The sequence below is a fragment of the Arvicanthis niloticus genome, chromosome 18, assembly GCF_011762505.2.
Source record: "Arvicanthis niloticus isolate mArvNil1 chromosome 18, mArvNil1.pat.X, whole genome shotgun sequence".
NCBI lineage: Eukaryota > Metazoa > Chordata > Mammalia > Rodentia > Muridae > Arvicanthis > Arvicanthis niloticus.
This window is the reverse complement of record NC_047675.1, coordinates 45,083,242-45,105,129: the sequence shown is the minus strand read 5'-3', so window position 1 is coordinate 45,105,129 and position 21,888 is coordinate 45,083,242. Positions and strand designations below refer to the sequence as shown.

Below are 21,888 nucleotides of genomic sequence, written 5' to 3'. Positions count from 1 at the left end.
TGATGCGATTCGGAAGGATGTTCAGGAAGCCAGGCAGGCTGCAGGGTGATGTGATTTGGTTCACCTGCCTGCCGTTCTGATCTACACTCAACACGCAACACGTGATGCTCTTTTGTTTGTTTTTCAAGACAGGGTTTCTCTGTGTAGCCCTGGCTGTCCTGGACTTGGTTTCTAGACCAGGCTACCCTCAAACTCCAAGAGATCCTATCAACATCTGTCTCCAGAGTGCTGGAGGCATGTACCACCACACCCAATCCATGATTTTTTAAAAAAAAATTTTTTGTGAGAATACCACCTTATTTATTCAGGGTATGATACTTTGATAGGGCTTGAAAACGCTCAAGATAGAAGGAATGTAAGATTAATACCGAAAATTCAAGTGCTTAAGAATTTTCCTCTTGAGTAAGGAGAGGAGGAGAGGAGGAGCTAGGTGATGAGAGAGACAGACACACACACACACACACACACACACACACACACACACACAGAGAGAGAGAGAGAGAGAGAGAGAGAGAGAGAGAGAGAGAGGGGGGGGGGTGGCGGGGAGGCAGATGTTTGCGTGTCTCCACCAGTCAAAGATAGTTGATATATCTAGGTTGGGTATTGGGTTACACTTCTGATTGTATGGGCATCTTGTTATTGAGCATTACCAAACTTATAAAGCCTTTGATTAACATTAAAAAAATTGTATAAAAGCAAAAAGAAGGGGGGATGGGATAGGGGTTTTCTAGGGAGGGAAACATGGGGAAAGGGGGTGGCATCTGAAATGTAAATAAAATATTTAATAAAAAATAAATAAAAAAGAATTTTTCTCTTAACCATTTCACATGTGTAAAAAAAGTGTCAAAATTGACGGTTGGCATAACTTCAAAAGAGAGCTCTTTTTCTACTGAAAATGACATCCAGCTTGCTCGAACTGATGGTCCTGCAGGAGACAAGGTGCGTCTGGTTTTCCTCTAGGCTCCCAGGATCATCAGCCTCCCCAGGTTACAACTGAGTTGCTCTTTCCAGGCTTTTTGCAGCATCCTTAAGTTTTCCCACCAAGTCCTGCAACTGTTCCGTGTTGCACCTAAACTGAATCTCTGGGTAGGATTGGGAATCACTGTTCTCTATATTCAAGATCACCAAATATCCAGGTCGGTACATCTTATGAAGTTGGCTGGTCTGTATCGGATACTCCAAGCGCCAAGAAACATCAGTTATATGAGGGAGAGATCTGCCTACGCTTCCCAGTAGGATGTCTAGAGAATTCTTATTATTCCGACACTCCGTGCAAAACAGTTCTATTCGCTCTCGGTCCAATTTACAGTCTTCTAAATCAGTGCTTAGAGTAGACTTGGAGTCAACTTGGTGCTTTCTTGCCTCCAGTATGGAAGTTGCAGCTGCTGCATGACAATGCTTTAAAATCACTGGGTCGATATGTTTCAAGTCTGGGTGATCTAGTGTGGTCTCGTCTGCTCAGGTGTCCAGCAGGCTCTGGAAAGCCGCTCGGAGGAGAAGCGCTGGAGTGAAAGGAACCGGGATCCGCCACAGCGTCTGGATGCCTCTCTGCACATACTCGGAAAGCTCCATTCCCATCATGCTTTGTAAATGCAATCTTTCACTCAATGCTGTCTTTGGGAAGCTCATTCATTCTGTTTCTGTGAGAAGGTGTGGGCCGTTCATTCACTTACTGTTTTCATACAGTCTTCGGTGTGAACGAGAAACATGTTTTTCTACTTTACTAGATGTGTGGAAAAATCCTCTATCTTCTCAGGATGTGTGTATGTGTGTGTCACACATGTATGTATGTATGTATGTATGTGTTGTATCTGTGTGTGCATGTATGTGCACATGCTACAGTGGCCTGTAGGTCAGAGGAGGACTGTGAGTTGCTTCTCTTCTTCCACCATTTAGGTTCTGGTACAGAACTTGGGTCTGTAGCAGAGGGCAGAGGGCAAGCGCCTCTGCCCACTGAGCCATTTCTGTAACATTGATCTATCTTTCTTTGTGGCTAGTATTTTTTTTAGAAGGGCTTCTCTCAGAAGGTTCTCTGAAATACCTCTTTTAAAAAAGATTTAATAATTTATTTTATGTATATGAGTACACTGTAGCTGTCTTCAGACACAGCAGAAGAGGGCATTAGATCTCATTACAGATGGTTGTGGGCTTCTATGTGGTTGCTAGGAATTGAACTCAGGACCTTTGGAAGAGCAGTCAGTGCTCTTAACTGCTGAACCATCTCTCCAGCCTTGTGGCTAGTATTTTGTATCTTGTTTTTTTTTTTTTTTCCTTTGTCAAAAATTTTTGATTACAGTAAAGACATTGATTTACTCATACATTTTTATAAATGATAGTTTATTCCACTTTCACGTTTAGAGTTAATTCCTGTCTGTGGTTTAAGCAGGTGAGGGGATGTGTTATTTGACCCAGCACAGACCCTATTTTCTCATGGCTGTCTTTATTGCCCATGTTATAATTAGGGACCCAGTATTTGTGGCTGATCTGATTTGAGTCTGGAATGTTCCCCATGGTTCCCATGTTTGAACATCTGGTCTCCGGCAGTATTGTGTCTTGGGAGATGGTGCAGACTTTGGGACATGGGGTCTGTTGGGTTGAAATAGGTCACTAAGACCTTTGAAGGCCTTGCCACTTCAGCCTGGAGCCTGCATTTCTGGTGTCCTGAGCTGCGCTGTGTGAAGAAGCTGTTGACAGTGACATGGCTCTGACGGGATGGGGAAGCCGCGCCACCCGCCATGCCTTCTCCACCATGCTGGGCTTCGTGCTCTGAACCCTTCTCCCTTGAACTGCTTCTGCCAATACAAAAGTCGCACAGTCCTCTGTGTTCGTGGTTGCTCTGAACATTATCTCATGAGTCGGTTTACTTCTTTGTGCAAATATCACACAGTTTCAGTCTCTACTATCCACCAATAGGTCTGGAGGCATATAGCTCAAGGCTTCTAATTTATTCTCAGGGCCACCTTGGCGACTTTTAGCTCCTTATGTTGCAGTACACACTTTACAGTCAGATTATATGGATTTTGCCACCTCCCAGGGACTGGGATTTTGCTCAGCACCATGTCTCAGTCCTTATGTCAGTCTGGAAATAACTGACATTTCAAAAGCCCCAAATCATCCAGTCCATAAACATGGTATACCTCCCCACTCATGCAGACGGAAGGCTGGGCCTCCGAATCCAGTCCAGAGTAGCTGCATCTCCCAGCAATCCGCTGCTCAGCTGCTCTGGATGCCAGGTGGCAGCAAGCAAAGCACAGACTCCATAGCTACACTCTTCCCAGAGACCAGCACAACCCCTGCTTAGAGAAAAAATAAATAAATTTAACTCTCCCAGGGTCTGCTTTCCTTATTACATGAGCCTGTGGGCACTTCACATCTTTAACACTGGGTGGCGCTCTGCAACCAGTTTTGTGTCAACTTCTAGGATTAGGTGGGAGAGAGAGAGAGAGAGAAGAGAGAAGAGAGAAGAGAGAGAAACAGTAGCTGTCCATTGTTTTGTAAGTCCCTCCCCTCCCCCCCAGTAATCCTTTCTAACCCATCACGATGGTTGTGAATGTGCCATTTTTTTGGGTCATCATGTACTTCCAGCCTGGTGGCAGATGCTAACGATACAGCTTTACCCACAAGGCCACACCACAGTTGGCTTCACAAAAAGCTCTTAGGTTTTTAGTTGTAGCTTGAGCGTAGAGAAGTTGAACATCTCCTTTTACATTTATGTCTTGCTTGGCTTTCTGTGACCACTGAATCTCTTTAAAATTCCATTTCCCACCAGGCATGGTGTGGCACACACCTTTAATCAGGAGGCAGAGGGAGGCAGATTTACAAAGTGAGTTCCAGGCCAGCCAGGGCTACATAGTGACACCCTGTCTCAGGAAATAAAAATCCTACCTTCCAATACGTCCTGTACTCTGATAACTTTGTTAAATCCACTAACAAGAAATAAAACAGTTTTATTTCTTTTAATTCCCAAACCTGATAATCTGCTCCCCCCACCCCCTGACACCTGCTGCTCTGAAGATGACGGGGGTCTCAGGGAACCACTGTTAGCATTTCACTGTTGAGCAAAGTTGTTGGCTGAAGCAGGAACAATGCTTAATCAAATCAGATTAAGGACATTTCCTAGTTTGCTAAATACATATAAATGTATGATAAGTATACATTTAAATCATGAATCAGTATGTAAACCTTCCCCCCCCCCCCCGCCCCCGAGTGGTGGCGTTCCCTCTCCTTCCTTCCGTCTTCTCTTTCTCTATGTGCCTTCCCTACCCCATACCCTGGTAAAGACGGCGTTGGATTCCCCTAAAGCTGGAATTACAGGCGGGTGTGAGCCACCTTACCCGGGTGCTGGCAACCAATCTGGGGTCCTCTGCAAGATCACAAGAGCTCGTAACTGGCTGAGCCATATTCCTAGCCCCTCATATGTAACCATCTGTAATGCCGATGTTAAGGTGATTTTTTTTTTTAATCATTTCTGTGGGGCTTACTACTATTTTTAGGATTTTAAAATGTATGCTTGTGAGATTGGTTTGTGGTTTTAATTTTTTAAAAAGATTTTGCCACGTTTTTAGATAAGACACGATCTTGTAAAAACAGTTGCTAAGCGTCCCTTCCTTCTCCTCTCTGAAAGAGTTTCTGTGAGATTGGTATTCCTTCGTCTCTAATGTTTGGAAACACGAAGCTGCCATCTGTGCCCGTAGCTTGCTTAGTTTGGAAGGATTTCAACAAAGATTTTTTTTCATAAATATTGGGGTATTTAAGATTATTTGATTTCTCCTTAGGCCATTTAAATGTTTAAATGACTTACTTGTCTATTTATTTGTGTTGTACAAGTGAGAAAGCCTCGCTCTCCGGCTACCATGCCCTCTTGTCTTGACCGCTCATGTCCCTTGAGCCCAAGCGATCCCTTCTCCCTTCAGTGGCTCGTGTAAGGCATTTCATCACAGAAATGAGAAACGTAGCCAAGGCTGTTTTCAGTTTTGCATACCGTGGGAAGGGAAAGCAGAGCCTTGCGAATGCTGAGTCGGGCCTTCCAGGCCCCGAGTTCTGTTTCGTTCCGAGACTGCTTTGAACATTTCTCCATGATCCATTTTCATTGCTTTCAATGTGCCCTCGGATGTGTTTCAGGTTCATCCTGGGGTTTGATGAGCTCCCTGTCGTCCATCCGTTCGGGGAAGTGTCTGATTGTATCTTCAGCAGCTGCCCAGCGTGATATCACATCCTGTCCTGTGACTCCAGTTTGGATTAGAAGTGTCCCAAAAGGTATATGAACACCTGGTCTCCAGATGGTGGCGCTGGGAGGTTGTTGAACCTTTCAAAGGTGGAGTCTAGCTAGAGGAAGTGAGTCTTGGGGGAGGGGCGTGTCCTAGGGGTTCCATCCTGTTGCCATGCGCTGCCTACAACCGTGCAGTTGCTCACCGCCATGCCTGCTCTGCCCTGATGGACCGCACCCTCTCATACAGATTCCCCACCAAGTTGCTTCTTGTCAGGCTTGTGCTGAGCATGATTAGAGAATTGATGAGTATACCCCACTAACGTCTCGTGTGCCCCAATTCTTCACTCTCTCTGTGCTTCATGTTGGGTGTTTTTCGGCTCAGACACCTCAAATCCTGGTTCTGCTGTTAAATCTACGCCGGGAAGGACGGAGCTCTGGAGGTTGATGCATCTCTCAGTTCTGCAACAGCCTCTTGATTATTACAGATCCTAAGCTTCGGGTGAGGGTCCTTTCTTTCGGTCCAGTCCTTGTACATGCCGTCTCGAATATCTGGATCCTCACAAGTCTGCTTCTCCCTTTGACTATCAGTTACAAATTCATCCTTCTCTGCAGGCCCGGTGATGTTATAGACGGCGGTTCTCAGCCTTCCTAATGCTGTGGCCCTTTAATACAGTTCCTCAGGTTATGGTGATCCCCAAACCATAAAGGTGTTGATGTTGCTACTTTGTAACTGTAATCTTATGGATCATAATGTATGTGTGTTTTCTGATGGTCTTAGGTGACCCCCTGTGAAAGGGTTGTTTTGAACCCCAAAGGGATCTCGACCCTCTAGTTTGAGAACTGCTGTTTTAGATTATGAGTTACAAGATTATATATAGGAGCGAATTGGTTGTTTCCTGCTGTGAACTTTTCCCAGACAGGTTGAGGTCCTGCCTCCTCTGCAGGGTTGTGTGGTGAAGCTGGGTGGTGAGGCGGGGCTTCGAATATAAAAATCTGGCACACCTCTGGTGTGGTTCATGGCTGCAGGCTGCTCAGCTCCTGAAGGCTGCAGGAGACACAGCTCCTCTGGACCTGGAAGAGCAGCCCATCTGGATAGTCATCTCAGCTCCCTGGCACCTCCAGGTGAATGAGAACTTAGTTGGGTTTCTCTAGTTGGTTTCTTATTTCCTGTTTGAAAGTCCCCTAGGATGCTGGCTGGAGAGATTGCTCAGTGGCTAAGAAAGAGCGCCTGCTGCTCTCTTGAAGAGAGGGTGTGGTCCATGGTGTGGTTTAGTTCACAGCACCCATGGGAGTCTAGTTTCAGGGAATCTTCTGGCCTCTGTGAGTGTGATGGTTTGTATATGCTCTGCCCAGGGAGTGGCACTATTAGAAGGTGTGGCCCTGTTGGAGTAGGTGTGTCACTGTGGGTGTGGGCTTTAAGACCCTCATCCTAGCTGCCAGGAGTCAGTATTCTGCTAGCAGCCTTCAGATGAAGATGTAGAACTCTCAGCTCCTCCTGCACCAAGACTGCCTGGATGCCGCCATGTTCCCATCTTGATAATGGACTGAAGCTCTGAGCCTGTAAGCCAGCCCCAATTAAATGCTGTCCTTATAAGAGTTGCCTTGGTCATGGTGTCTGCTCACAGCCATAAAACCCTAACTAAGACAGAGGGCATCCACACATGTGTGCATGTCCACATTCAGTCCGGCGTGGGTACACTTACATGAAAGATTTAAAAGACGCTGAAAAGGAGGTCCATAATGGAAAAGCCGCTCAAGTTTGCAGTGTGCTCCTCCCCCTCCATCTTCACCTAACTCTCACAAGTGTTTCTGTCTTTCCCCCCTCTCTCCTGGAGGAGGGGGAATGGAGAGAGAGGATAGGGCAGGGGAGGGGGAGGGAGGGATGACTGCGTATAACCCAGAATCAGATGCACAAGTCTTTCACTGTCTTAGGACCAGCCCCTCTCTCACCGTGTCTGTAACTCTGATGATTTTACGTTAAAGGTTGTGGGTATTGCTGGAACTTTCTAGGTTTGCAGCTACATCCAACCTGGCCCTCCTCGCAGCCTGGTATTTTATCGCTGCATTTGGGCAGAAATTCCAGAGTGACTGTCAGTCTGCAGAAAATCAACTTTGGAGATTTAGCTTTCCGGGCGTTAAATGACAAAAATCCTCACTCAGTCTTTCATCCCATCAAATAGCCGACTTTGTAGCAAATTAATAAACACAAGTCCTCACTTTGGATAAAGCTGAGACACCTGTCGGTGTGCCGGATAAATTGGTTTCTCCCAGATAAACCTAATACCCAGAGATAAGTCTCCAGCAAGTGTCAAGGCAGCCTGGCTCACAACTCCCTCTGATGGACAAGGCCTTTGCTGGGTGTGTCCTTCTTGCTTTAACCCTCTGGGACTCTGTTTAATATGGCCATCCCTCACAATAGTCCTATGTGGTAATTAATCCCAACCTGATTTCTGCTCACACCTCTGGGGACATTTCCTTCCTCTGGAGACATCTGTGGCAGCAGGTTTTGAATTTACTTGTCTGATGATAGTGGTAAGAGAGTTAGGCAAGGGTCCACCCAGGCTGGCTTTTCTCGGTGCAGAAACATCAGCCTCGGCTTTGCTCTTTATGTGAATCCAGCCCCGTGCAGGTGCAGTTATTGCTGAGAAGCTTTTTGGCCTCTTCGGGGGTCGGGAGGGCTTGGTGTATTCTCTTTCCTCACAGTGAGGTTCTAAGCAGGAATACACCTCCTTGTTTTACATGGAAACTGAGTCACAGAGTTCAACAGGCCCTCCAGGTGCCCTCTGTGTACCACACCTTGAGAAAACAATGGAGAGCACTCACTCCACCTCTGCAGAAGCACAAGCTTTATAGGATGTCCTTAGAAACCAGACAGCTAGTGAGAACCACAGTAAAACCCAGCCTCATGGAAAATTCCAGTAGTGTGAAGGATGGAAAAGCTGAAGGTAAGAAACCAATGCCCTAGAGGAATCTTCCTGCCTTGTTTTATGTGGTGCTGGGGATTGGATGCAGCACTGGGCTTCGCATTCATACTGAAAAAATGCTGGTCTGGATATTAAATTTTTTAAAAATTACATTTGTATATGTGAGTGTGCATGCCCATATATGTGCTTTCCTGTATGTGTGTGTGTTTGTACATGTATGTGTGCATGTGTGTGTGTTTGTGCATGTGTCCATATATGGTTGTGCATGTATGTGTGTTTGTGCATGTGTGTATGTGTGTGAAGTCAGACAACTTGCAGAAATTGTTTTCTTCTTCTACTATGTCCCTGGGTTTGAACTCAGGCCCCTAGGCTTGGCAGGAAGCACCTTTACACACTAAGTCATCTCACCAGTCTCTGGATACTTAAAAAAAAATCCAGAAGTCAAAACATCTTTAAAATTAGTGTACAGGGTCAGAGGAAGTGGTTCAGTGGTTAAGAACAATCGCTCCTCTTGTAAAAGACCTGGGGTCAGTTCCCAGCACCCACATGGTGGCTTACAACCATCCACAACTCTACTTCCAGGGGATCGGACACTTTCTTCTGACCTCTGCAAGGAACTAGGCTAGGCATGCATGTGGTGCACAGATGTACATGTAGGCAAAACACTCAGACACATAAAATAAATAAATCTGAAACAAAAATTAAAATCACTGTGCATTAATTGCACAGAAAAATGGGTTTCGTTGATGTTCAGATGTTTGCATTCAGTTCAGAGCCTGGTGTTGTGGTGTCATGGAGCTGTCCATCACTGCTACCACTGTTCCTTCCTTTATGGCTGGCATTTCATGAGACATCATGCAGTATTTATCTCAAAGCTAAATGGGACTAGTCTTTTGAATGGAGTCATTCCTGATCTCTAGGCTGGGAGCCCTATGCCTCCTTTCTCTGTTTTAAGATTTATACCTTTGTTGCAGTTTGTCTAGATTAGTACCCTGACTTCCTTCATGTTCACATTCTTTTAAGATGTAATAAATGCTGCACTTTATGGTTAGTTTGGACTGTCAACTTGACATGACCTACAGGGGTCTCTTAATTGAGAGAATGTCTAGATTAAGTTGGTCTATGGCCACATTTGTGAGGGATTGACTGTCTTGATTGTTCATTGAGTGGAGAGACTCAGCCCACTGTGGGTGGCACCATTCCCTAGGCAGGGTGCCGAACTGTGTAAGAGTGGAGAAAGCTAGCTAGCAAGCAGGTGGGTGTGCATGCATTTTTTTCTCTCTGCTCTTGACAGTTGATATGATATGACTAGCTGATTCAAATGCCTGCCACAGTGCCATTCCTGCTATGTTGGTCTGTAACCTGTTATTATAAACTGAATAAACCCTCATCTGACCAACCTTACATCTTAGCATTGAGAATTGTCTTTCTATAACAGTTTGTTTTGGAAGCGAGTTACAGAATCCAGTCTAAGTTAGCATCCCAAAGCTGGCCACATGACCCCATGCACAGTGACCCTCATGCACAGCCCTGGGCCCCTGCTCTGAGCCAGGCATTTTGATGTCTGCATGGTCTACAGTGCATAGCCTGGGTCCCACCTGTTGACAGTCTGGTGCCTGCTCAGTTTTCTCTCATCTTCAAACACTTGTAGCTTGACTCATGACTCATTCTCTCCAGGGCTACTAGAATGTTCTACTTTACACCAGCCTACCTATCTTTAAGTTTTGCTATGTCCTCTTGTGATATTCTTTATCTCAAGATGGAGGAGGGGCTTTTCTGGACTCACTCTGGTCAGAACAGGTATGACCCTTAATGGGTCAGCCATTTTACCTGACTAACTCATGTGCTTTCCAGACACAAGGACCTCTCTCTCAGTGTCTGCTCTGGCTCTTACTGTCTTGGTGGATGACTGTCCATGAGCTGTCTTGGTGTCTTGAGTGACTGTCCACAAGCTGGTTCAGCACAACAATTCTACCTCAAGAACTCAGGTTCTTCTGGCCACTTGAGATACTCTGTCTTTGTTTAATTTAATTTATTATTAGTGTACGTGTTTATGGATGGAGGCATGCGCATGCCACGGCCCACGTGTGGAGGTCAGAGGACAACTTGCAGAAGCTAGTTTTCTTCTATCAGATGAGCCCCAGGGATAGAACTCAGGTTGTCAGGCTTGGTGGCAAGCACCTTTATCCATGGAGCCCTCTTTGTGCCTATCATCTGTGATGCTTTGAAGCTATGACCTTCCCAGAGCCATCCAACTGACCTCTTCATAGCCACTTGCAGCAGAGGCGGCCCAGCCTTTCCTTTTCCAACTCCCTGCTTCTCTCCCTTAGAGCTCCAACGTTGTAGGTGAGGCTCAAGGGCACACTTCACGCTGTCTGTTGTGTGCCACCAATGACTCATTTGTACCATGTGTGTCCTCATGAAGCTGGGTTGGAAGTTCTTATTTCACATCTTGCTGCTGAGTACCGTTAGGCATATGTAAAAAGCCCATGAAGTCTTCACCTAGGAAGGCTCAATACCCAGTCTTTAACCTGGAACAGCTTGCTTTACAAAAATCAGGAAGAGATACGTTGTGTCTATTTGATAGACTAGACATCTCAGTTCAGCCTCAACCCTGATCCCTTCCCCTGAAATAGATCTTGAACTAGAGGCACTGATCCAGCCTGAACTGGTTTCAGGTGTGTTTACAGTCAGGTAAATTGTATCCTCTGAGTGAACTTTTAGGGGAAACCTTCTATTTACTGCCTCCTGTGTTTGCACGATTGGCCGTGTGTATAATTACGATCAGATGCATCATGGGAAAGGACACTGGCTGTTAATAAAGTCTCACATAATCCAAGCCTGCTATTTAAAACAAAGCTACCCTTACCGCATTCCTGAACCAACCCTCTCTCCTTCTGAACCCTCAAACGGACGGCTGCTCAGGTGTAAATAGGGCCCAGAGCCTGTGGCTCCCTCGCCTCCGGCCTGCACTTTTGCTTCTGAATAAAATCTCTTGCTGTTCTGTCATCTGCACACACATCTTCAGACCAAGAACTTGGAAACAAACAGCCTGACAGAGACCTCAGTAACAGTTCACGGCAGACCCTGCCAGCTCTGTACTCGAGATCTCCGTGACATTTCCAGAACCTTCTCATCCGATTCAGTGACTGGTGCAAGCCACCGTGTGTCTCCTAAGGACTCTCCCTGTGTCTGCCATTACCACACAGTATGATCCCCCAAGAACAGGGAGTGCTTGAGGCGCCACACACTCTGCTTGCATGCGTGTTTCAGGAGTCAGGTTCTAGTTCACTCACTGCCATGTCCCCCAGCATCTAGCATGGAGTCTGGCATCAGATACTGAATTCTTAGCTTTTTTTTTTTTTTTTTTTTTTTTAATGATTTATTTATTTTATGTGCATAAGTTCACCATTGCTCTCTTCAGACACACCAGAAGAGGGCAATCACAACCCCATTGCAGATGGTTGTGAGCCACCATGTGGTTGCTGGGAATTGAACTCAGGACCTTCTGGAAGAGCAGTCAGTGCTCTTAACCGCTGAGCCATCCCTCCAGCCTGAATTCTTAGCTTTTAAAGGAGTAGAATTTTATTATGCAGCAACCAGTTCCATGGAAGTGTGTCATGATGGGACAAATCTGTGGGGACAATTCAGTTCCAGGGGTCAGTGATATGCTCTCCCATTCCATCCCAGAACCTCCTATGCAGCTGAGACACAGTGCTGAGACAAACAGTGCTGGGTGTGGCCCTTTAACCTGGGATCCATCCTTGAGAGAGTATAGTGAAACCCTGCTCTGACCCCTGGATAGACATATTTACCTTTCCACAAAGACCGAGATTCCCTGACTTGGGAATGTCACTGACCTGATACATATTTGAGTAGCAATGGTTTATCTGTCCCCATTCCCTTCCTCCTCTTCAGGAACGCCCCACACCCGATTCAGAAGAAACACACAACCACACCAGAAAGTGACACATGAACCCCGATCGTCCTTCCCAAGTGACTCACCGCTGTCGATGGCCAGGAACAGGGCAGTGTACACACTGTTGTGGACAAATGGGGACTCTCGGTCCAACACAGCTGTGGTGTCGACGGTTCCATTGATGGGGTTGATACTCAGCCAGCCTGCTGGGTCCTTGTAAACAGAGTACCTGAGGGGGAAAATATCCCAAACATCAGATTGCATCCCATTTGGAGGGAAGAGGTATATACTGAGCATAGAGCCCTGGCTCCTTGGCTCAGTCCGAGGCCATGCTTAACCCCCAAACCCTTCTGTTCCAGTTGTTCATTTGTTAGGCTGCTCTGATCATGCCCAGTGCTGTACAGGTGACAGGAAAGCCCTCTTTCCTGCTAGCGACGACCTCACACGAGGAGGCTTTTAGGATCTGCCTGGCTTTCACGGAGGCCAAAGTTACACAGTCATTCTCCTCAGCCACAGTCCAGGCTCTTTTCTGTCACACCCTGGGGTACACTCTTCCTGTAGAGCAGGCGGAGGATGAGCCATATTGAAGGTACAGACAGGACAGACTGACGCTTGAAGCAGTCATTGCCTCGAAAAAACGGTAACCCCAGTGACCTCACAGAACTCGTCACACCTGAACCAAGGCAGGAGTGGGAGGAAGTGGCAGGAAAGGAGGGGGCACACAAATGGAAGGGGCGAGCAGAGGAGGGAAATAGGGTCAGAGGCGGTCACTAGGATACCATTTTGGAGAGGACCAGAGCATGTTTACAGGCAGCCGCTGTCCCTGATTCTGAAACTGCTGCAGAGACAGGGCTTGTGTGCTGTTGGTGGCAGATGGGCGGGATGGGGGATAGCTCAGTTGATAATGTGATTTTTGACCTTGATTCTCAGAACCCTTGGAAAAAAACCGAGCCAGAGTGGTGACACATGTTGTAATCCCAGCTCTAGGGACACAGAGACAGGAGGATCCATGGGACTTAAAAGCCAGACAACCTAGCCTAATTTGAGACCCTGGACAGTGGGACACAATGCCTCAAAGAAGAAGGTGAACGGTATCTGAGAAAGAGAGCCCAAGGTAGATCTCTGGTCTTGTCTCTCCTGTGACAGCATCCGCGTGCGGCACCCAAATAATAATAATCATAGGAGAGCAGTCTCCTGTATCACACCAAGACCTTACCTGGCACAATCATACCGACATAGTGTCTGCCAGCCTGCATACCAAGCTGGCAGGCCCAGAGATATCATCAGCTCCCTTCACTGATAAGGAAACCAAGGCGTGGTCTAGAGGACGTGTGTCTTCTGTGCCAAGCCCAGCAGGGCAAAGCTCTCTGCTGTGATTTGGTGACAGCTCATGGCAGGGTCTGTGCATATGAAAAAGTCCCTATGAGTCTCAGGTTCCATGTAAGGCACCCAAGAGGGCTGTAGCTTTTAGGCCACTGTGCATCTTTGCATGTGATGTTCTGTAACTATCCTGTATTGCAGAACCCTGGGAACAAGGTTTTCACAGTGGTGGCCATGCTGGGAGGGATGGAGAGATGGCTCCAGACCATTGCAGTTCTCACATGTCCCTGTTTTCTCAATGATCCCTTCAGAGTTCCTTAAAAATGAGAGGCTTACCCCCCGAGAACACATTGCCTTTGACATCAGCCTTTCATCCAATAGCGATTCACACCCTGGTTTGCCAAAACTCTACTGTTTTTCAAGACCCACTCCACAGCTTCTCTCAGAAACCCCGTGTGACATCTTCGTGGCACTAATCACCGACACAGGTCCTTGCCGGCTGTGGCCGGCTGTGGGTTGTGTGGATCAGCCATCTTGGCCATTGTCTAAGCTCTCTGATGTGAGGATGAGGTCAAAGTCAACCAGACTAAGCAAGGAATCTGTATCTATGCCGGGCTCTGGGCTACACTTGCAGAGTAACACACTTCTGCCTCTGTGATTCACAACGACCCTACCAAACCCTATTATCCTTGTTCTTAAGACACAGTAAACAAAAACTAAAGTTTTAGCAACCCAACAGAAGTAGCCCAGCCAAGGCACAGTAGAGATTGAGTTCAATGCTAGTAGTACCTTGGATTCCAGGGCCTGGACTTTACCCAGCAGGCTGTCTGTTCCTCGTGTTCAAGGGTAGGTACTGTCCCTAGAGCCAAGTGGGGTACCTACAGTCAGACTGAAGACAACGTGGAGAGTTGTACTTGCTAGACAAGGACTCTACCATTGAACTTCATCCCAGCCCCTGGTTTGGAGCAGGATTTTACTGTGTAGAGCGTGCTGGCCTCGTACTCCCAAATTCCATCTTGGCTTTCCAAGTGCTGAGACTGGAGATGTGCACCACCAAGCCTTCAGCGCGCTGGCTGCATCTCTTCTCTTTCAGTGGGACTCACTGTGCAGCAGGAGCATGCAAAGAGAGCTGACATTTGCTTCTCATTTTACAGGTGACAGGTTCACGGTGGACCCAGGAATGACTTGTGGCTCAGTAGATTTAAAATAATGAGGATTTTAAATGGGCCGTATTTTATTCCCACACGACGGGCCTCAGTTCAGAACATAAATAAAAACGGAATCAAGCCACCCAGCTTTTCAGGCTGGTGTCCAGTGGGGCTGCTGTCTCTCTCAATGCCATTTACCATTGGCTTTTGAAACTGTGATTCCTCAGTGAACTCACAGGTTGCCTTGCTGTCTCCCTGTTCAGAGGCACTGAGTTGACATCAGTGCATGGTGTTATGATCTCAGAAGTGACAGTGCCACAGAGCTCCCAGCGCTAGTAGCCTGAGATGCCCTGGGTCTAAGGCACCTACACATACATGCATACCTACACACACACACACACACACACACACACACACACACACACACACACAGAGAGAGAGAGAGAGAGAGAGAGAGAGAGAGAGAGAGAGAGAGAGAGAGAGAGCCAACAACCAGCCGTCCATACTCATTTATTTACCTGTTTCCTGAGATCATCTGAGTTTGCTTTCCTGTGTTTACCAGTTTTAATTGGTGCCTCTTCCATAGCACCTTGAGAGTGTATGTGTACCTCAAGTGCTTTTACTGTTCTGTTTGCTGCTTTTGGTCAGAACACACCTAATGAATATGAAGGCCAAGGCTACTTCACTGCCAAACACTGCCAAGTCCCACACCTGTGCCAGTTCACACCACCCACAGGATCCAAACTGACTCGGGGAGTGGCAGGGACTTCCTCCCTGCCCCACAGGGGACCTCAGCTCAAGGCCACCTGCCAACAGGCTCTTCCACGTCACGGCTCTTGAGTACTTTTGTTAAATCAGCCCTTTTGAGCCAACTGGCCAGACACACTATGTAAATTTCTGACATTTTCAAAGCTGTCCTTTTAATAAACCTTTCAGTATGAAAATACCAGCCCTGCAAAATGTTTTCTGTGCTTCTGGACCCGAAAAACGCATATGCCTTATTAAATTGAAATTTCCGGGCAATTTATTTGTAATGTGAACTTTGCTTGTTACAGGAGTGAAAAAAATAAAAAAAAGAGAGAGAGAGAAGAATCAAATTAGGAGCAGAGCTCATTTCAGTACATAATGCAGCCTTGCAGACATGCCTTGACTTCTTTCCAAGCCCCGGCCTTGTGTGGGTGTCGGTGTTGGAAGGCACAGGCAGGATCGGGGGCCAGCTCCAGGAGCTCTGGGTGCAGGCAGTGTGGCAGGCTGAGGGTGGGCCAACCGACAATTACAAAGAGTATAAAACAGGAGAATCAGAGGAAAGACAAGGAGTTAGCATCCATGGCTACATGTGGAGAACCCTGAGTGATGGCCACCATGTGATGCCTCTTGATCGTTCATCCGACAGGATTTAGATCACCATGGAGACACACTTCTGGGTGTATCTATGAGGGTGTTTCCCGAATGGGGGAACTGAGGAGGGAATACAAGTCCTGGTTACGGATGGCTGAATCCCACAGCTGGGATCCCGGATATAATCAGAAGGAGAAGGTGAGCTGAGGGCCGGCTTTCATATCCCCACTTCCCTGCTGGAGACACAATGTAAGCAAGTGCTTCACCCCCCTGCTGCCACGCCTCACCCCCCCTGCTGCCACGCCTTCCCATCACACCATGAGCCCCAGTAGACCCTTATTTCCTTCAGTTGCTTTTGTGAGATATTTTGTCACAGCGGTGAGAAAAGTGAATAATACACATCCCAGTAAAGGAAACAGAATATCATTATGCATGTGGTTATGTGATCACACTCACGGCAAGGGCCATGAGAACAATTTCCTTCACAATGGGCCACAAGTGTTTTCTGCCTTCAGTATTTGCTTCCTGCAGAACCTGTTAAGTGGGAGCGCATGCCCATAACTCCACACAATGCCAGAGATGCCTCGTCATGCACCATCGCATCATTTTGCAGAAGAGGAAGCAGGTTCAGAGTGGTTCAGAGTGGTTCAGAGTGGTTCAGAGTGGTTCAGAGTGGTTCAGAGTGGACTAGCACTTGTCCAAAGTACTACAGTAGGTTTTAGATGGTGGAACTGTGGTTCCAACCTGGCTCTCTGTCCCCCAGGCTCAGACCAGCTTTTGTTTGTCTAGAGAAGGTCACATGATCTGGCTGCTCCATGTCATTGGCTCTCCAGCTGAGATGTGTACAAGGTTTCTAGGGTTTCTCTATGTATGATAGGTCCTTGTCTATCAATCATCTATCTATCTATCTACCCACCCATCTATCTATCTATCTATCTATCTATCTATCTATCTATTATCTATGTTGTATTTTTTTTTTTTTTAGATAGAGTCCAATACTCTAGCCCAGGCTTGCTTAGAACTAACTACATAGTCAAAGCTAAATTAGTGGCCATTCTCCATCCTTCTGCTGGGACTGTAGGCATGGAACAACATGCCAGCAGATCCCCCCTCCCCATCCCTTCTCTCTTCATTTCCCTTCTTTTCCCCTGTATTTACATGTGTTGTATTTCATGCTGGTGGGCACATCTTAGGTCTAAGAACACAGATATGAAAGAGCCCCATGGGACTCCTCTGCCCTTGAATATTTTATACGCCGGGCTTGAGTGAACTCCTTCCTGTGTCTGGAATTATCTCACAATCCCTAAACCTTGCTGAGTCTTGGCCTCTACTTGGTCAGCAGAGTCCCTGAGAAATCCTCAAGGGACTAAAGCAGCCCAAAGACTGCAGACTAACACCAACAGTGTCCATCTTAGCAAGACACAGGCAGCCAGTGCCTGGCAGGATGTTCAGAGCTGTGTCAGGAATGTTTGAGAACACAAGGAAACCCAGGACAAGCTACTGCACGAGAGGGGAATCACCAGAAGAGGAGGGTGAGAGAGGAACTTATGGGTACTTCAGAGGAGGAAGCAAACAGCAGCCCAGGGGAGGCTTTGGAAGGTAGATGAAGCCCTCAACTTGTTGAAAAGACAACTGCTTCATCCGTGTACAGCTTGTTGGGTATGGAGTGTGGGGTGTGTTGTCTCAGAACACTCACTGTTGGGAGCATGATATTAAAAGCAACAGCCATAGATCCATCAGTGTTCACAGTGAGAAGAACCTAAGGTTGGGGTAACAGAAACTTAAAAAAAACCCTCATTCCCCCCCCCCTAAACTCTTCACTAATGTTTTTTTTTTTTCCTCCATTCTGAGTGACTTTTGGTTCTTGCTGGGAGTTGTCTTTCTGTCTTGACTATCCCCTTTGGAGAACAGTTAGCTGGCTACTAACTTTTGACAACAGTGGAGTCTTCTTGTCTCTTTGGTTAGCCAACACACACACACACACACACACACACACACACACACACACACACACACAATCCTTAAACTAATAGAATGGTCTGTTTTTCAGTGTTTCAGATAGCACATAGCCATGGTGAGTCTCCTCCACATGGGTCCAATCACACTGCTTGCAGGTAAAGTTCATCCCCAGTTTCTTGATGTCATTGGCCTGGGGGTGTCTGACTGGGGCTATTCTCCAGGGAAGCTCTTGGGCAGTAACTTCCCCAGGAAAGGAGAAGATGGGTCAGAAGCCAGCCTGGATGTTGGTGTATGTGTTTGTTCTAAGATTTCACTGGGTTGGTTAATGAACACACATGGCTCTGTGCCAGCACCTGGCTCTCAGAATCCATCAGCCACCAAGCTGAGCAGAGGCTTGTCACCTTCCAGAAGGTGCTAACAACCCGACCTTCTGCTGAGCATCTTGTAAGATGGATGGCTGAACCTGTCCTGTGCCTTGAAGGTCAACAGACATAGTCTGGAAGGCTGCCTGGAGGAGGAGGAGGTTTGGACCAGCAAGATGCATTATTGAGCTGGCAGTCTCTTCTCATGATGGGTGTCTAAGCTGTCATTGGCAGATGCTGTGTTCCTGGGGGAGGCTGGCTACAGGGACAGTGGCAGGGTTCTTGGGGGTGAGCCTATACCTGTTCTGTGAAGACTCTGAGGAGCTTTCTTCCTGCAGTGCACAGCAGCTGCACCATCATCCCCACTCCACTCAGTGCCTCCCACAGCCTTTTGCTATGGGGGTGGGGCATTTACAGGGAGCAAGGCAGGGAGATCAAGTCTGGATCACACACACCTTTGACAAGAGACCCAATTCCCCGTGTTCTGGTTTCTACTTCTGTCACTGTCATAAAACATCTAGACTGAGAGCAAGTTATGGGAAGAGGGGTTGATGGGGTTTGCAGTCACAGTGTCTAGTGTATCACTGTGTGGAAGTCACAGAGGCAGGAGCTTGAGGCAGCTGGTTACACCATATCCACAGTCAAGAGCAGAGAGAAACCAAGGTACCCCTGCCAGCTGCTTGCTGCTCTGCTCAGCTTAGTTTTCTTCAGTCATACAGTTCAGGGTCCAGCCTAGGGAATAGTGCCACCCAAATTCAGAGTATAACTTTCCATCTCAATTAATACTCAAGACATTTCCTATAGACATGTTCCCCTGCCCCCAGCTAACCTGACACAGACCATCCCTCAATTGATACCCCCTTCTCAGGTAATTCTGGGTTGCAGCAAGTTGACATTTAATATGAACATCACAGCTTGATACTGAAGTTTTTCCAGAAGATGCTGGACTCCTGAGAGAGGTTGAACTTACTGCTCTTCACATAGGCTCTGACTAGCCAAGGCTGGTTCATTATGAGACCTTGACCAGTGATGAGTGAATCTGTGAGTGAGTGGGCAAAAGTCAGATATGAGAAGGCTCTAAGATTGACCCAAGGACCAGTAAACTTTTTGGCTTCATGGAAGATCCTCACTTACTTCCCACCATTGATTTATCTTGTTTCCCACTCGAAGCCCACAACTCTGTTCTGCTGTTCATGTGATCTGTCATATCCATGGGGAATTCCTTGTCCCACCCCTTTCCTGGGCTGGCTGGTTTGTCATCACTCTTCAGGTCCCAGTTCAAATGTCACCTCCCAGCTGGTCCCACTAATACCATGGAGACTCCATCTCCTTTGAGCCTTCCTTTTGAGTTATCTTCTCCAGAAGGGACTGAGGTGACTGGAAGCTGTGACTACACTGGCCTTGTGATTACCTACTCATTGTAGTCCCTCTAAGATGCAAATACCAAGTCAGGACAGTGCATCTGCCATGTTCTCCGCCATCTTTAGGGCCTGATCCTAATGGTTACATCAGCAAGTGTTTGTTGGATAGATAAAAGATCCATGAAGGCCACCTGTTAGAGCCATAACCTTTACCGTTTCAGTTTACATGAAGCATCTGCTATACATCTCAGGGTACTTAAATCTCCCATGAGCCAGTTGGATCATCTGTGTAAGAGAATTTGGCTAATTTTTGTCTTTCTGTCTAACATCTTGAATAGGAGAATTCATACTTGCTGAGTGAATCAACTACCCTTAGACTGACAGGAAACTCAGGAAGAACCCAGGTGGTTCTTTGGGCCCTCCTGATGGTTAGATCTTCTAAAGAGGCTATGATGGACTTGAGAGATGGTTCAGCAGTTAGGGGTGCATACTGTCCTCAGAGAGGACCCAGCTGAGTTTCTGATACCCATGTTGGGGGGGGGGTGGTCTGTAACCCTAGCTCCCAGAGCTCTGACACCCTCCTCTGGCCTCCACAGGTACTGCAACTCATGTGCACACACCCAAACATAGAGACACACGCACATCATTAAAAAGCGTACAAATAATGTTAAAAAGAGGATATCACCATACAATTTTTTTTTGTCTTGAAATTTTCATCTAATTGTAGTTAAAGTCTCAGGAGATCCCAGAAGGATTCCTAGGCTTAACAGCTGCTAAACTGATGTTCTAGCAGAAGGTAAGCGAAACACTTGGGCTGTACAATCTTTGATACAGAACTCCATCTCAAATAGTCTAGCCTGAAGAAGCATAGAGGGAGATTCCTAAACCCAAGGCGTCCTGGACTGAAGCTGGGTGAGGCCCTCCTTCTTTGCAGGACTTCGCAGAGCCTTGACTACACAGATTTGTGTTGTGACTGATATTATATGAGAAAAGGCCAGGGGATAAAGCGCCACCCACATTTGTTAAGCAGAAACATCAGCGATGATGTCCTCACCATCCCTATTAGAGAAGAGTTACATAGAAGTTAATAACTGTTATCCAAAATGCCTAGTTACCTAGGCAATCAATGGGGCACAGTGCAGACATTACATCATAGCAGATGTGGCCAGTTGACTCTGTCTGAAATGGTGGTGGTGGGTTAGGAAATCTCTCTACAGGATGTTGGTGCATGCATGGTGCAGACACGTGACACGCTAACATCTCTGCATCCATCTTTGCAAATACCAGCACACTGGTCAGATGATCTCCCTGGGCTCTCTGCCAGCTGATGGGGCCATTTTTCTTACCAAACCCTTTCCCTTTTTGAGGGAGGAGGGGGTGCATAAGACTCAGGGAGCTCATGGGATTTCCGAGGCCCAGGGATCTCAGTGGTCACAAGAGCCACAAGCCACCTCTAATGGTGACAAGCCAGGATATGCCACCAAGGGAGGGAAGGCCAGAGATCCTGGCACCCACCCTTAGCCATCCTGCTGCTGAAGCCTTAATCCCATAATACATTTAGAGATGTATCTTGAGAGAAGCAGTTAGAGATATGTGAGGTCACAGTGTGAGCCTCTGGGAAGACAGAATTAGTATCCTCATAGGAAGAGATTCCAGAAAGTTCCTTTTGTCTATGCTCCATTGATGCATGTGTCACCTGGGCATGAATGCATGCAGTAAGAGAGCAGTGATGCATGGTCACCTGGGGACAGAGAGGAGCAGCTGCACACATGCAGAAGAAGAAGTAATGCATGTGTCACCCGAGGACAGGGAGGAACCACTGCATGCATGCAGGAAAAGAGGGGCAATGCATGTGTCACCTGGGGACATAGAGGAGCAGCTGCATGCATGCAGTAAAAGAGCACCGATGCATGTGTCACCTGGGGACAGGGAGGAACTGCTGCATGCATGCAGGAAAGGAGCCCTCAGAGGAAAGCTGGACAGCAACCTTGATGTTGAACTTCTGGCCCCAAGAGCATGTAAAAGTCTTTTCCTAGGTCTAGACCATCTACTCTATACTGTAGTTTGTTATGCCAGCCTCAGCTAAAGCATACAGACATTAGGTGCTATGTGACAATGCCATCTCCATTAGTTAAATGAAAACAAGGGCTGGCGAGAGGGCTTAGAGATGCTTGCTACCAAGCCTGATGTCCTGAGTTCAAACTCTGGAACCCTCACGGTGGAAGGAGAGAACTGGACCTGAAAAGCTGTCCTTTGACCTCCACATGAGGACTGTGACACCCACACATGAACATGCCACACACACACACACACACACACACACACACACACACACACACACACACACA

The 21,888-nt window shown here is 47.1% G+C and overlaps 1 protein-coding gene and 1 pseudogene across 1 annotated transcript in view; both read right to left on the bottom strand.

The window, feature by feature from the left end:
- Cdh13 (cadherin 13) overlaps positions 1–21,888 on the bottom strand; it is a 1,011,337-nt gene that overhangs the window by 22,072 nt on the left and 967,377 nt on the right. Inside the window, exon 11 of the mRNA XM_034522532.2 lies at positions 12,139–12,281. Coding sequence (XP_034378423.1) covers positions 12,139–12,281 — 143 coding nt within the window. The remainder of the gene's footprint in view (positions 1–12,138; positions 12,282–21,888) is intronic.
- LOC117723117 (COMM domain-containing protein 3 pseudogene) lies at positions 952–1,572 on the bottom strand (annotated as a pseudogene).